At 37.7% G+C, this 14,434-nt stretch overlaps 1 protein-coding gene across 2 annotated transcripts in view; it reads right to left on the bottom strand.

Annotated features, from left to right (window-relative positions):
- Positions 1-14,434, bottom strand: part of si:dkey-112m2.1 (transmembrane protein 132C) — a 357,076-nt gene that overhangs the window by 53,971 nt on the left and 288,671 nt on the right. For both annotated transcript variants that reach the window (XM_057818295.1, XM_057818296.1), the window contains one exon: positions 3,885-4,074. In XM_057818295.1, coding sequence (XP_057674278.1) covers positions 3,885-4,074 — 190 coding nt within the window. The remainder of the gene's footprint in view (positions 1-3,884; positions 4,075-14,434) is intronic.

Below are 14,434 nucleotides of genomic sequence, written 5' to 3'. Positions count from 1 at the left end.
GAGACACAAGATGGATATATATATTCAACATACTGTACATAAGTTCTGTATTTGTTTATTATAACAATAAATCCACAAGATGGCATTAACATTATTAACATTCTTTCTGTTAAAGGATCCACGGATAGAAAGACTTGTAGTTCTTAAAAGATAAATGTTAGTACAAGTTATACTAATTTTATATTAAAACCCCTCTTAATGTTTTTGTTTTAATAAAATTTGTAAAATTTTCAATCAAAAAATAAACTAGTAGCTCGCCATTGGCTCATGGGCTCCCTGTTGTTCTTCCACAGCGTCTTTAAATACGTAAGGTAGTGACTGAAATACACCAAAAGGTGTCAATGGCGAGTTTTAAATTAACTTAGAAATCAAGCCAAATAGTGTGTTTCGTGCCTTGACTGACGCCGTAGTTCCCTGTTTACTGGTCCATCTATTGTAATTCACGTCATTTGAGTGCTGGCTTTACGTGTGAGACCTCTGATAGTTTGTATATTGTGACTAAATATTGCCATCCAGTGTATTTGTTGAGCTAAACGAAATGTTTGAATAGTATAACCAAAGTCTGAGTAAGTTTTATGTGTGCTTTGCATAGCTATTTTGCTTGGGAATGCCATTTCTCTTTGAACTGTTTTTTTTAACTGTGTGAGAATAGGGCCTCATTAATATAGATTGAAGCGCTTTTCTTTTTGTGAGCATTATTTTTTTGAGAGATATTATTTTTGTTGTGCTTTCACTAAATGATACTTATGTTTGTTGTGAAGGAGTTGCCGGAGCTTATGCCAATAAAGGGCGCGGTCCAATGAACGCCTGTGTCCACTTGCCTTTTGTAATATTCTGATATACATTATCCGAGGCACCCTGAAGTGCACGCGGCGCCAACGCTGTTTATTCACATGATGCAGGAGTGAGTTAGAGTTACGGCCTGCCGAGAGCCGTAAGCTGTGTTAATGTTGAAGCTGAATGTGCTAATAAAGAAACAAAGTGCCAGCTCGTCGCGTGTGGTATACCTTTGTTAAGAAAATGCATAAAACAAGACACCTTTCTTTGCCTCTTAGCTCTCAATATGCAAAAAACGGCGTCATTCTAATCTGTTCGAGGCAATGCATGAGCGGGTCATTCCGAGCATGCGTTAAATGCGTTAAATATTTTAACGTGATTAATTTAAAAAATTAATTGCCGCCCGTTAACGCGATAAATTTGACAGCACTAATTTATTTTCAACATTATGTATTGAAAAATATTTTTATTTGCAGCCTATGCAGACAATATTTTCAGATAACCATACATTAATCATAATCGAGATAGTTTAGAGAAGTTTAATCCCGATTGAGATTTTTTTTCCATAACTGCAAAACCCACTGATGCACTTTAGAGATTAAAATAAAGGAAAAGAAGATGAGAGACAACCAATTGAAGCAACGTATTACTCTTGTGGTAAAGGACAAGGAAAGCTAACATGAAGTTCCATGAATAAGTTAAGTATTATCTCCCCCTGCTGCAGCCCCCGTCCCCCGAAGAACCAAAAACAACCACTGCATATTTCCTTTATATGAAGCAAGGGGGAATTCCCCTATTTGAAAATTTCTCCCATGAAAATAATATTTTTACCTTTTTTCATTTTTATGTAGGAAACACATCAGCATATTCATGGGAAATGTAGCCCTGAAAGCCATTCACCTAGTCTGTTTGGCCTTATTAATGTCGTGACCCCGGCAAAAAGTGTACATGCAGGCTATGCTGTTATAGCGTCCCTACCAATGTCGAGAACAAACCTACGTATGCCCTTAATATTAACGATGTCATTGCCACGCCACAAGTCTGTCCCCTGCAGACCAAATATGGCTATGAGTATAAACTGTCACGGCATCTTGGACAAAAAGTTCTAGTGAGCTTTTCTAAATTAACCTTAATTCCTCGAGTATAACAAAACCGTTTGATGCAATTTTTCTTGATAAAGCATATTATATTTTTCATATGATCACCGGAGGTACACTTTTCAGGCATGAAAATGGGTCAGGGTTTAAAAAGGTGAGAAGGATGTGGAGGAAATATGTTTCGATACACTGTACAGCTAGGGCTATCCCAAACGACTAATTTTCTCCCGATTACTCAGCCGACTATTTTTACGATTAGTCGACTAATCTAATAAACTATTTTTTCCTTTTTTAATTAATTTAGCAATTCAATTTTTGATGATGCTTATCAATTTACAAAAAACATTTTGGAACACTTAAATTGTTTATTAAAGTACAAATAAAAACGTAAATAACAACAATACATCACAAATAAACAATGAAGTCAAATGCTGATAGCATTAACTAGTGCAAAAGAATGGAATGTCAACAGATTCAGAACACTGGCTTCACCTTTCCAACATGATTCAAAACAATTCTTGAAAAAAATATCTAGCATTAATATTACAGTATATTACTACATAAAATAGTATTATAATCATTACCAATCAGATTTTTCAGAAAGGTTGTCATTTTAAAGCTATTCTTAGTGTAGAATATGAATTCTGAAGTATGTGGGATGAACTCCAGAAATCGTTATTTATATGACGGACATGACGTGCTTTTTTTTTTTTAAATGTTCACCGGACGTACATTCGCTAAACCGCTAACAGTAAGCTTTACACTCTGCAAAAAAAACCTCTTTTTGTCATTGCATTTGGTGTCAGTAAATTTTTTTTTCCATTTTTTTTCGTTAACAGTTAAAAGTTTGCGTTTTGAAGAAGACTGCCAAGGTTTTATAGCAGGTAAAAGTAGGTTGTCTTTTTCCCCCATTAGCCTCAATGTAGCAATGCTAAAATTTACAGTGTTCAGTATTGATGTGTTTTCTTTTCTTATTTTGTATGTCTGAACTTTAATTCAATGGCGTGTTGATGACCAATAAACATCTTTGTAAGGAACTGAAGTCTCATATGCGATCAACACACATGTGTACACGCACGCACAAATGTATGCACGCACGCGACGATAACACGCAGCCGTGAAAATTACCGCCCTCATTTTTATTTATCGTGCAATAAATGGACTCATTGCCAATCGCGACAGGCTTAGCAACTTCAATAAACATGTCGTTAATTAGTCAGATGGACTTACGATCTGCCAGCTTGTAATTGTCTCCCGTCATCTTCCAAAATTACAACTGGGCGACGACACTTTAGGTTTTCATTCACGGTCGACGTGCAACCAAGCTTGGCATTGAAGAGAGAAGACACAACAGTGTACCCTCTTTTGTTTCATTGAAATAAGTCAAATGTTTAGGCCACTCTGGTACGTTTTTTTTGGCTTTGTGCCGCTTTCCCCGCTTGCATACCAAGTGTCTGACATTAAAAAATATCTCCCAACTGCCACCCCCCCTTAAAAATGTTCTCCTTGGATCTACACAATTCACGTAGGTCACGCTTTTTGACTTCAAAACGGCGAATTTCGCCGAAAGCTGAGAGATTTTCATGCCCGACTTTTAATTCGCCTCTAATGATGCCGATTCACATCAAATAAATTTTGATTGGGAACGCTGGCAGTGAGATTTAATATTTTCCTTCTATGAAGAAATAAGTCCTGACTTCTATTATCAAGAGCATGCCAAAATGATCCCAGAAGCAACTACAAAGGGATGATAATTTTATTGAACACATTGTCTTACTTTGTAGAGTGAGAGTTCTTGCTGCACATCTGAGATGTATATGTCTACAGACTTTCAGCAAATGGGTCTCAAACGTACAGCCTTTTGGCCAAAACTTTTTCATGGGAATTGTTCTGCTCAGTTTAGACATTCTGTAATTACAGATTGTCAACTTTTGCTTTTATTTAATTGCAAGCACTAATATATAAGACATAAGTTTAGAGAATGAGAAAGGTAAGTGGCTCACTGCTTACCATTGCTAGTGGTACAATGCCGCCTAAATCCTGTGGTGCCAGGCGGATGAGTGTCTGCACCTCACTCGTCTGGGTGCGGGTGAGTGGGTACTCCACCTGCCAAGTCACCTCTCTGCCACCCTCAGGAACCATCAACCCGTTCACCTCCAGATCCACTTGCAACACTCGCTGGTAGCCCACTGCCTCCCCTCTGGATACAGGAGAGATGAAAAAGTCACGACTCAGTCAATAGTGGATTTGGATTTAAACAAAAGAGTGTGGGTGAGCAATGAAAAAATGGCAGTGACAATGGAAGATAGTAAGTAAATTTAAAGGCAAAAGTGAAAAAGGATAATGAGGTAGAAATAAGGTAAGAGCCAGAATGGGAGAGGAAATAACATGGGAATAGATGAGGTGAATGCAGGGGCAAAAATATGATCATGGATTAAGTGGGACACGACAAGTAAAGATAAGAAAACGAGGTTAGCGGAATGAATGGGAGAAAGGGAAATTGGGGGGAAGGCAAAATGAGACATACTGAAAAGGGAAGGACAAAAAAATAAACTGTTTCAATGTGAATTCTGAAAATATACATGAGATCCCAAGGACTAATATTTCAAAATGCCCTTCAAAGTAAACAACAGCTCGATTTGATAAAACAAAAGCCTTCTCAATGACAGATATGAGCATTAGAGTGGAAAAATCTTCTAGAATGATAAAAGGTCGTGAACAGGATTGAAGCAGGCCTAATGTTACATATCAATTATGCAAGCGACAAATTCTTATTGCGAGGTTGATTGACTTCATGTCACCCTCCTAGTAATTGAATTAGGAAAGAATGACTAAAGATTTAGTTGTTGTTGACTATAATGTGATAAAAGTCAAGTCGCAGTTGATTAAACAGTGACGTCATTGATCTTTTTTCAGCACAGAACCCTGGTCTCCAATCTTTTTTGAACCACGGACCAGTTTGACATAAAGACATATTTCGGCAAGCAGGCATAAAAACAAATGATAACTCACCAACACGTACCTCACCATTATGCGAATTGTAGTTGTACACTTAACCAACTTTAAGCTTTAAACATTGATGCGCAGTGATAAAGTCGTCTCATTAAATAAATTGGTTCAACTCCTAAATTGAAGAGGTATTTGCGGCACTTGCACTGTGTCTTTCATTGTCAGGATAACAATACATGACACTTTGAGTCATTGTGAAGGGAATGAACCAAACTCCTTTATTCAGAGACACTTTCACTTTGAGAAATTTAATTTATAAATTTATAAATTTAAATTTATTTATTTAGAAATCATTTCTCTTCATTGTCTTTGGGGCCAATCAAATAAAGGAAAAATACGTACCATATTTTTCGGACTATAAGCTGGGGGTGAGACTTATACTCAGGAGCGACTTATGTGTGAAATTATTAACACACTATTACATTAGTTCACATGTTATTTTGGAGAGACACCGATGGTTTGGTAAACTTGTTAGCAAGTTAGTTATCTGAATAACTCTCAAAGGCTATGTTACGTTAACATACCGGCCACGTTTGCATTTGGTTGTTCATGCATCATGTAATATTATCATACTGTACACTTATTCAGCATGTTGTTCTCTATTGTATTTTTATTTTAAATTGCCTTTCAAGATGACATACAGTGGGGCAAATAAGTATTTAGTCAACCACTAATTGTGCAAGTTCTCCCACTTGAAAATATTTGAGAGGCCTGTAATTGTCAACATGGGTAAAGCTCAACCATGAAAGACAATGTGGAAAACCCCCCCCAGAAAATCACAATGTTTGATTTTTGAAAAAAAAAATATTTGCAAAACATTATGGAAAATAAGTATTTGGTCAATACCAAAAGTTCATCTCAATACTTTGTTATGTACCCTTTGTTGGCAATAACGGAGGCCAAACCTTTCTGTAACTCTTCACAACCTTTTCACACACTGTTGCTGGTATTTTGGCCCATTCCTCCATGCAGATCTCCTCTAGAGCAGTGATGTTTTGGGGCTGTCGTTGGGAAACACGGATTTTCAACTCCCTCCACAGATTTTCTAGGAGGTTGAGATCTGGAGACTGGCTAAGCCACTCCAGGACCTTGAAATGCTTCTTACGAAGCCACTCCTTTGTTGCCCTGGCTGTGTGTTTGGGATCATTGTCATGCTGAAAGACCCAGCCACGTCTCATCTTCAATGCCCTTGCTGATGGAAGGAGATTTTCACTCAAAATCTCTCAATAAATGATCCTATTCATTCTTTCCTTTACACAGATCAGTCGTCCTGGTCCCTTTGCAGAAAAAGAGCCCCAAAGCAGGATGTTTCCACCCCCATGCTTCACAGTGGGTATGGTGTTCTTCGGATGCAATTCAGTATTCTTTCTCATCCAAACACGAGAACCTGTGTTTTTACTAAAATATTCTATTTTGGTTTCATCTGACCACAACACATTCTCCCAGTCCTCTTCTGGATCATCCAAATGCTCTCTAGCGAACCGCATACAGGCCCGGATGTGTACTAGCTTCAGCAGGGGGACATGTCTGGCAGTGCAAGATTTGAGTCCCTGGCGGCGCATTGTGTTACTCATAGTAGCCTTTGTTACTGTGGTCCCAGCTCTCTGCAGGTCATTCACTTGGTCCCCCCGTGTGGTTCTGGGATTTTTGCTCACCGTTCTTGTTCTTGTTATCATTTTGACGCCACAGGGTGAGATCTTGCATGGAGCCCCAGATCGAGAGAGATTATCAGTGGTCTTGTATATCTTCCATTTTGTAATAATTGCTCCCACAGTTGATTTCTTTACACCAAGCGTTTTACCTATTGCAGATTCAGTCTTCCCAGCCTGTTGCAGGTCTACAATTTTGTCTCTGGTGTCCTTCGACAGCTCTTTGGTCTTGGCCATAGTGGAGTTTGGAGTGTGACTGACTGAGACTGTGGACAGGTGTCTTTTATATCGATAATGAGTAAAACCAGGTGTCATTAATACAGGTAACGAGTGGAGCCTCGTTAAACCTCGTTAGAAGAAGTTAGACCTCTTTGACAGCCAGAAATTTTCTTGTTTGTAGGTGACCAAATACTTATTTTCCACTTTAATTTGGAAATAAATTCCTTAAAAACCAAACAATGTTATTTTCTGTTTTTTTTTCCACATTCTGTCTCTCATGGTTGAGGTTTACCCATGTTGACAGTTACAGGCCTCTCTTTTCAAATAGGAGAACTTGCACAATTGGTGGTTGACTAAATACTTATTTGCCCCACTGTATCTGTTCTATTTGTTAGATTTGATCAAGTAAATCTCCCCCCAAAATGCGACTTATACTCCAGTGCGACTTAAATATGTTTTTTTTTCCTCTTCGTTGGACATTTTATGGCTGGTGCGACTTATACTCAGGTGCGATTTATAGTCCGAAAAATACGGTACTGCATTTCTCGAAAAATAAGGAGCACTTGAAGTCCTCCTTTTTTTCCCAAAATTGAGTGTTTAACAGAAAGTTATAATCCAGTTTGCCTTATGTATGACTTCTGGTTGTACTATAGTGACCCAAAACCTATTTTGTTGGCAGAGGTGGGTAGGTAGTATCACGTTACATTTACTCCGTTACATTTACTTGAGTAACTTTTTGAGAAAAATGTACTTCTACGGGTAATTTTACTAAGCCATACTTCTTACTTTTACTTAAGTAGATTTGTGAAGAAGAAACACTACTCTTAAGGCTGTTTCAAACTAGCAGCAGCCTCGTGTGAAGGCTTCAGTGGCAACCCATTCATTGTGTATGTGGTAGCTGACTTCTCGGCGTTAGTGAGCGGTGGACAGCAGTTTTGGGCAGAATGGCAATTTTGAATGAATTCGTGCTGAGAGGCGGGGCCCGAAATAGAGCCTTGCTCTATTTTCGGAGCGCCGCCGCACTGACGTCAACAATGCATCCGACAGCAGAGGAGTAAGCGTACTGTTATTTGTGTTATCAGGCTGTTTCGGCGTACGAATATACGCAAATCACGGCTAACGAATCCTTAATAAATGCTCTTTTTTTAAAGTTTCGCGAGCTCTGGGACACCGGAAAAATGACTCCCATACTTCTCCTTGCTAAGCTAAATGGTACCTCGATGTGCGTTTGTGTGGAAATGCAGTTCACGAACAACAACAACAACAACAAAAACTTTACCTTCTCACCGAAACTACTAAAACTCTTTACACAGGTATTATAATGCCCGCTACTTCTTGAAATAGGAAAAGTCGGTATTTTCTTGTGCAACAATGAAAAATGAAAGCATTGGTCCTTGGGACTATAGTAAATATGCTTGCTGCTTTTCACTTTCTGACAGCATCTATGTCAGGCTACGTGGCTCTTCCCGTTTTGCGCTTGCCATGGACCGCTCTTTGCACTGGGCTGATGCTAGTGTAAAAATGCTTTAACTCCGCTACTTTGGGCTACACTAGTCTTTACATTTTGACTCTTAATTTGTGTATTAGATTTTAGTTTAGTTTCACCAATGAGACGTTGCAACAATAATCACATGACTCCATTATACCAATCAGACTCAAGTTTGCCGTTCTATAAACATGCTGGGGCGTTCAATCATGTGGCGTCTTTAAAGCACGATAAAAAATATTTATGAACTGTCCTGTCCCATAAAAAGTATTTGACATAGAGTGCCGCCGTCAAGCACGGATTTTAATCTTTCTCCCAGTTTTTATTAGGCACTGAAAAACCAGGGATATGATCCTTTTAATTTCATGATAGGAAATATGTTTTCTCCACTAGAGGGCTCTCATGCTCTTTGGACGAATAATGCCAGAATTCAGTTTTTTTTTTTGTGTGTGTGTGTGTGTAATTCATTGGATTAATGTAGTTATTATACTGCGCTATAACCTATTATATGAGAACAATTCATATACATAGGTAACTTTGTGCTGATAAAAATTCCATTGTTTAAAAAAAAAAAAAAATCCCACATCGTAAGCAGTTACTCACAATCTTACTCATTACTTGGGTATTCGTTTCACCAATTTTTTTTTACTTGTACTTGAGAACAATTAGTACTTCAGAATTTTTTTGAGGCTACTTTACCCACCTCTGTTTGTTGGAGCATAACTGTGTCATACTGATCCAGTAAAGTGCTCAAAACACACATTCATCAAATGAATAATAATAAAAAAAAAAAAACCTACCCAAAAATAAATAATTACAATGTTAAAAGATGAAGAACAAATGACAAATTTATTACATTGATCTGCTAATGCACGTTACAATAAATAAGTTTATGTATGTATGAAATAGGGCTGCAGCTAGAGCTGGGAATCTTTGGGCACCTAACGATTCGATTACGATTACGATTCAGAGGCTCCGATTCGATTATAAAACGATTATTGATGCACCCCCCCCCCCCCTTTTTTTTTTTTTTTTTTTTAAATTAAATGTTTTGTACATTAGTTCCAAAATTGTTCAAAAATCCTCTCAGGCTAAACCAAACTACTATTTCAGTATCAAGTTAACATATAGCAGTAAACAAATATACAAAAATAACAGTAAATAAAAAAGTCCAGTCCCCATTCTGTAACAGCAGCTTTAAACTACATTCAATTAATTTAATGTTGTGAATCAACTGTTAAAGTTGTTAAAATTGCTCCCGTTATTCCATAATTTCCCTTTTGTCTACTTTCGACATGTGAAAGTTTTAAAACAATTTTAAAGATAGATTCAAGTCAAATTCAAGTCAATATTTTACCGATTTAGGAGTATTTTAGATAAAAAGTTAATTTGGTTTGCTTGGAAGGTTCGCTACAACAGCCTTGCAGGGAAGTGTACTGCTTTAAGATGGCGGCCGTTTACTAACGCCCACATCTAGCTTTTTGTAGATGTGCTGCTCACGCTACCGAATTAATGGTGCATCTACTCCTATATAAATTATATCTACCATTACATTATGTGGATGACATACTTTATAGCAGCTTTTCGGCAGCAGTCAGGTATGTTGTTGGTTTTTTTTATCTCGTGGTATGAGTTAAGCTAGAGCCGTGAGTTGAGCATTGGCATTACCCGAGGGGCCGGGTAATGAGAAGCATGATGTTTAGCTACTCTCGCTGCGTTCTTCCTCGTTGTGCCCCAAAGACCGCGCGGCGCGCTGAGTGTGTTGTACTTCCGCTTTACTTGGCATATTTCAATAATCGGAATTTGGATGTTTGTGAATCGTTCTCGAATCTTCCATGGCCGAATCGCGAATAATCTAAGAATCGGAAATTTTGCACACCTCTAGCTGCAGCTATCGAATATTTTAGTAATCAAGTAATCGACTGAAAATTCTATTGATTAATCGAGTAATCGGATAAAACATTTTTTTATAGGTAAAGAGCAATTATAAAAATAGATGAGAAAACAAGACATCTCATCTAATATTGAACCATTTTCAGTCAATCAATGTCTTTATTTTTGATGTACATTGTTGAAAACAGCCAACAATTGCATCTCAAATGTGACAAAAAAAAAAAGACTAATTCACTGCTTTCACTCAAAAAACTTTTAGAGCTTATAAAAAATATATATATTTCTTACCTAAAAACGTCATTACGCTTGATAACACACATCACTTAAAAGTTAGGTGTTCTTCATACGTGTTTCAATTGAATTTCCACTTGTGTCAAGCTATAAGTTCTAGTTAGTTAGTCTGAAATGTAAGTCCTGATAGGTTTTTGAGTTTTTGCAGTGTTCAAAATAAATGCCGTGCTGTATTGGAGCACATTATGCACCAGTGCTACTTGGTGTTTTATCCAGCAATGACTAGTGAGCTAAAATTGACAGTTAGCATTATGACGTTTTTATTTTACACCCTAATCACTCTACAGCGCTGTTTTCACTGATTGAATAAAGCCTGCATGTAAGAGCTAGCCACGTATCGACAGTGGTCATAATGAATAGGAACCTAGCCCTCCGCAGGGATAACGTTACATGAGCGAGTGACAGTAACGTTAATCTTATTTATGAGCGCTGAGAAGTGTACTGCTTTAAGATGGCGGCTGTTTTATTAACGCCCCCGAGTCGGTCATTTCGCATTTAGTTCTACGTACATGTGATATCTATGACACGCATCAGACGCTACCTGCTACCACCGTAGCAACATGCGGGAGTAGTTTTTAGCAACATCGGCGCAGTTTGTAATGGCTGTCGGCTGCAGTAAGTTTTTTTTTTTAATTGCTTCTTCTTGTACGCACGTGACGTCAGCGCGTTGTCCCGCATTAAAAGGAGTCCGGGCAAAATGTGATGCCTAGAGCTGGCAAAATTAAACGATTGAAAATTACTCTGATCAGTTTTTAAACTTGAGTTACTCAAGTTGCTTGAGTATTCGTTTCAGCTCTAGTATGAAATAAAGTCCTTCATGGGTGGTGCACCTTTTAATCCAGTGCGCCACATAGTCTGAAAAATGCATCATGGGCTAATGTATTGACATTTTATCCCAAATTTATGTTGACTGTAAATTGAAATCCAATTGCAAAATTATGAAACAATGAATATGAAGAAGCTGCTCACATGGTGCCATTAACGTCATTCATTTTCTGTTCCCCTTATCCTCATGAGGGTCCCGTACATCGTTAATTGGTTGTCAACCAATTGCACAATATATATAGACAAACAACCTTTACACCCACAATCAGACATATGGAGAAGTTTAAGTGTTCAATCAGGTCATCATGCATGGCTTTGGGATGTGGGAGGAAATCAGACAACCGGAAAAAAAACCTACATAGGCAAAAGGGAACTTGCAAATTCAATACAAGGAGGCCAGAGCCCAAGATTGAACTCTTGATCCTTCAACTGTGAGGTGGACGTGCTAACCACTCATTCCCCGTGCCGCTCGCCATTAACATAAGTAAAAATAATATGCCTTATTTCCAGGCCCACATCGATTTGCAAAACCTTGTCTGAAAGACAAAATGGCATAAATGAGATAAAAATTGACATAGCAGTAAAAAAAAAAAAAAAAAAAAAAAAAAAAAAAAAAAAAAAAAAAAAAGCTTGTTTTTAAGACTAAGAAAACAATATGAGGTGATAACTTTACCTTATTAAATCAGTACCTTTTGCTTAATGCATACTGTCTCAGCGTGTTTGTTCTCTCACAATAAAACAATGGTGGCGAATGGCCAAGTGAAGCAGCAGCAGGAAGAGGTTTATTTGAAATGCGAGATCCTAGGTTTTCCTTGAATGTTTTTTGTCCAAGCCAGCATTAAAATCATTCCCAATTCCACGGTTCATGCACACCAAATGTGAGCCACACTTCAAAGTGCACACGTAATGGTTTCAGTCTGGAGCATGAGTATAAGGGAAAAAGAGTCTGAGAGGTTGAAAAATATAGATTTTTTAAAAAGTGCACCTGTTGTAAGAGAGGATTAGACAGCAATAATCTAGTCATTGATTGACTGGAGGTGCAATGTTTTATATATGCACAGGGTAATTTCCACACACCTGACTATTAACTGCACCGCCAAATTTCAGAAAAAAATCCATATACGCCTCACTTGATTATAAGCTGCAAGTGTCAATGTCTTAATGATATATTTACAGTATATACAGTGGTATGGAAAAGTATCTGAACCTTTTGGAATTTCTCCCATTTCTGCATGAAATCAACATCAAATGTGAGCCCATCTTCGTCAAAATCACACAGATGAAAAAACAGTGTCTGCTTTAACTAAAATCACCCAAATATTTATAGGTTTTCATATTTTAATGAAAACAATGACAGAAGGGGGAAAATACCGTATTGGGCTGAATATAAGACGGCTCTGATTATACGACGACCCCCTCTTTTTCAAGACTCAAGTTTGAAAAAAGGCTTTTTGAACACCAAATTTTTTATACAGAAAATAGTTACAGTACATCTGAAACAAATGATTACAGCAATATATTTGAGAGAAAAAGCATGTTTTTTTTTTTTTTTTTTGCCTCATTCAAATCTTAATATCCGAACATTTAAATATGCAAACTAAAGTACAATCACATTTGTAAATAAATGGCTTCTGGTTTTTGAAATGTAAATAAACCAATCTATTGTGATAAAACAACAAAATTGCAATAACTGCATTAACCATCAAAGTGAAGTCTAACTGTATCTGTAGTCTTGAAACAAATTTGAATAAGGAAAAACATGAATAAGGAAAAACATTGCAACAAAATAACGCAAACTGGTTAAACTAGTAGCTGAGATCTGTCATGACAGAACATCGCTTCAATGATATCTGGCGGCATCTAGCATCATGAATGGGGAGACAAGCTGAGATCTGTCATAACAGAACATCGCTTCAATGATATCTGGCGTCATCTAGCATCGTGAATGGGTATAATGTCTAGACCGCGAATATAAGACGACCCCCTCTTTTTCAATCTTATTTCAATGCAAAAAACACCGTCTTATATTCGGGCCAATACGGTAACTAAGTGAACCCTCTGCCAAAGGAGACTTAAAGACCAATCGAAGCCAATTTTTACCAGACATTTTAAGTCAGGTGAGTGCCAAATTGCCGATGAGTGGTTTAAAGATGTCCTGCCCACTATAAAACACACACATGGTCAGAACTGTCTTGCTGAGAAGCATTGTCTGATGTGCATCGTGGCTCGGTCAAAATAGCTGTCTGAAGACCTGCGATCAAGGATTGTTGATTTGTATAAAAAGCTGGGTAAGGATACAAAACCATCTCTAAAAGTCTGGATGTTCATCAATCGACTTTGTTGCTCGTTTAATGTTAGCAAAAAGGCACTTGGACACTCCACAGAGGTTTTGGCAAAATATTTTGCGGACTCATGAAACCAAAGTTGAATTGTTTGGGAGTAACACACAACGTAATGTTTGTAGGAAAAATGGAACAGCTCACCAACATAACCACCTCATCTCAACCGTGAAGCATAGTGGAGGGACCATCATGAATTGGGGCTATTTTGCTGCCTCATGCCCTAAACAACTTGCAATCATTAATGGAAGAATGAATTCAAAAGTGGTCAGGATGCTTTGCAGGAAAACCTGAGGCCGTCCGTCAGACAGCTGAAGCTAAAAGGAGGAAGGATGCTGCAACAAGACAAGGATCCAAAACATAGAAGTTAATCCACTTCAGAATGGTTTCAGAAGAAAAAACAAAAGACATTTTGGAGTGGCCAAGTCCAAGTCCAGACTTGAACCCCATTGAGATGCTGAGGCATGACCTACAGGAATCTGACTGCACTACAGCAGTTTTTCCAGAGAAGAACGGGCCAAGATTAGTCCTGATCGATGTGCCAGACTTGTTGAAGTTATTGTTGCCAAAGGGGGGGGGGGGGGCAAAATATTAAATATGATGGTTCACTTATTCATTTTTCCCTCTTCTGTCATTGTATACTATCCTCATCAAAATACAAAAACCTATAAATGTTTGGGTGGTTTTAGTAAAAGGAGACTGTTTTTCATCTGTGTGATTTTGACAAAGATCAGATCACATTCGATGTTGATTTTATGCCAACATGTGAGAAATTTCAAAAGGTTCAGATACTTTTTAATACCACTGTAGAGGTCACTCATAAATATTTTAATTGATCAAAAATACATT

This window comes from Corythoichthys intestinalis, chromosome 17, assembly GCF_030265065.1.
Source record: "Corythoichthys intestinalis isolate RoL2023-P3 chromosome 17, ASM3026506v1, whole genome shotgun sequence".
Classification (NCBI taxonomy): domain Eukaryota; kingdom Metazoa; phylum Chordata; class Actinopteri; order Syngnathiformes; family Syngnathidae; genus Corythoichthys; species Corythoichthys intestinalis.
Note: the sequence above shows the minus strand (reverse complement) of the source record. Positions and strands in the feature narration are given on the sequence as shown.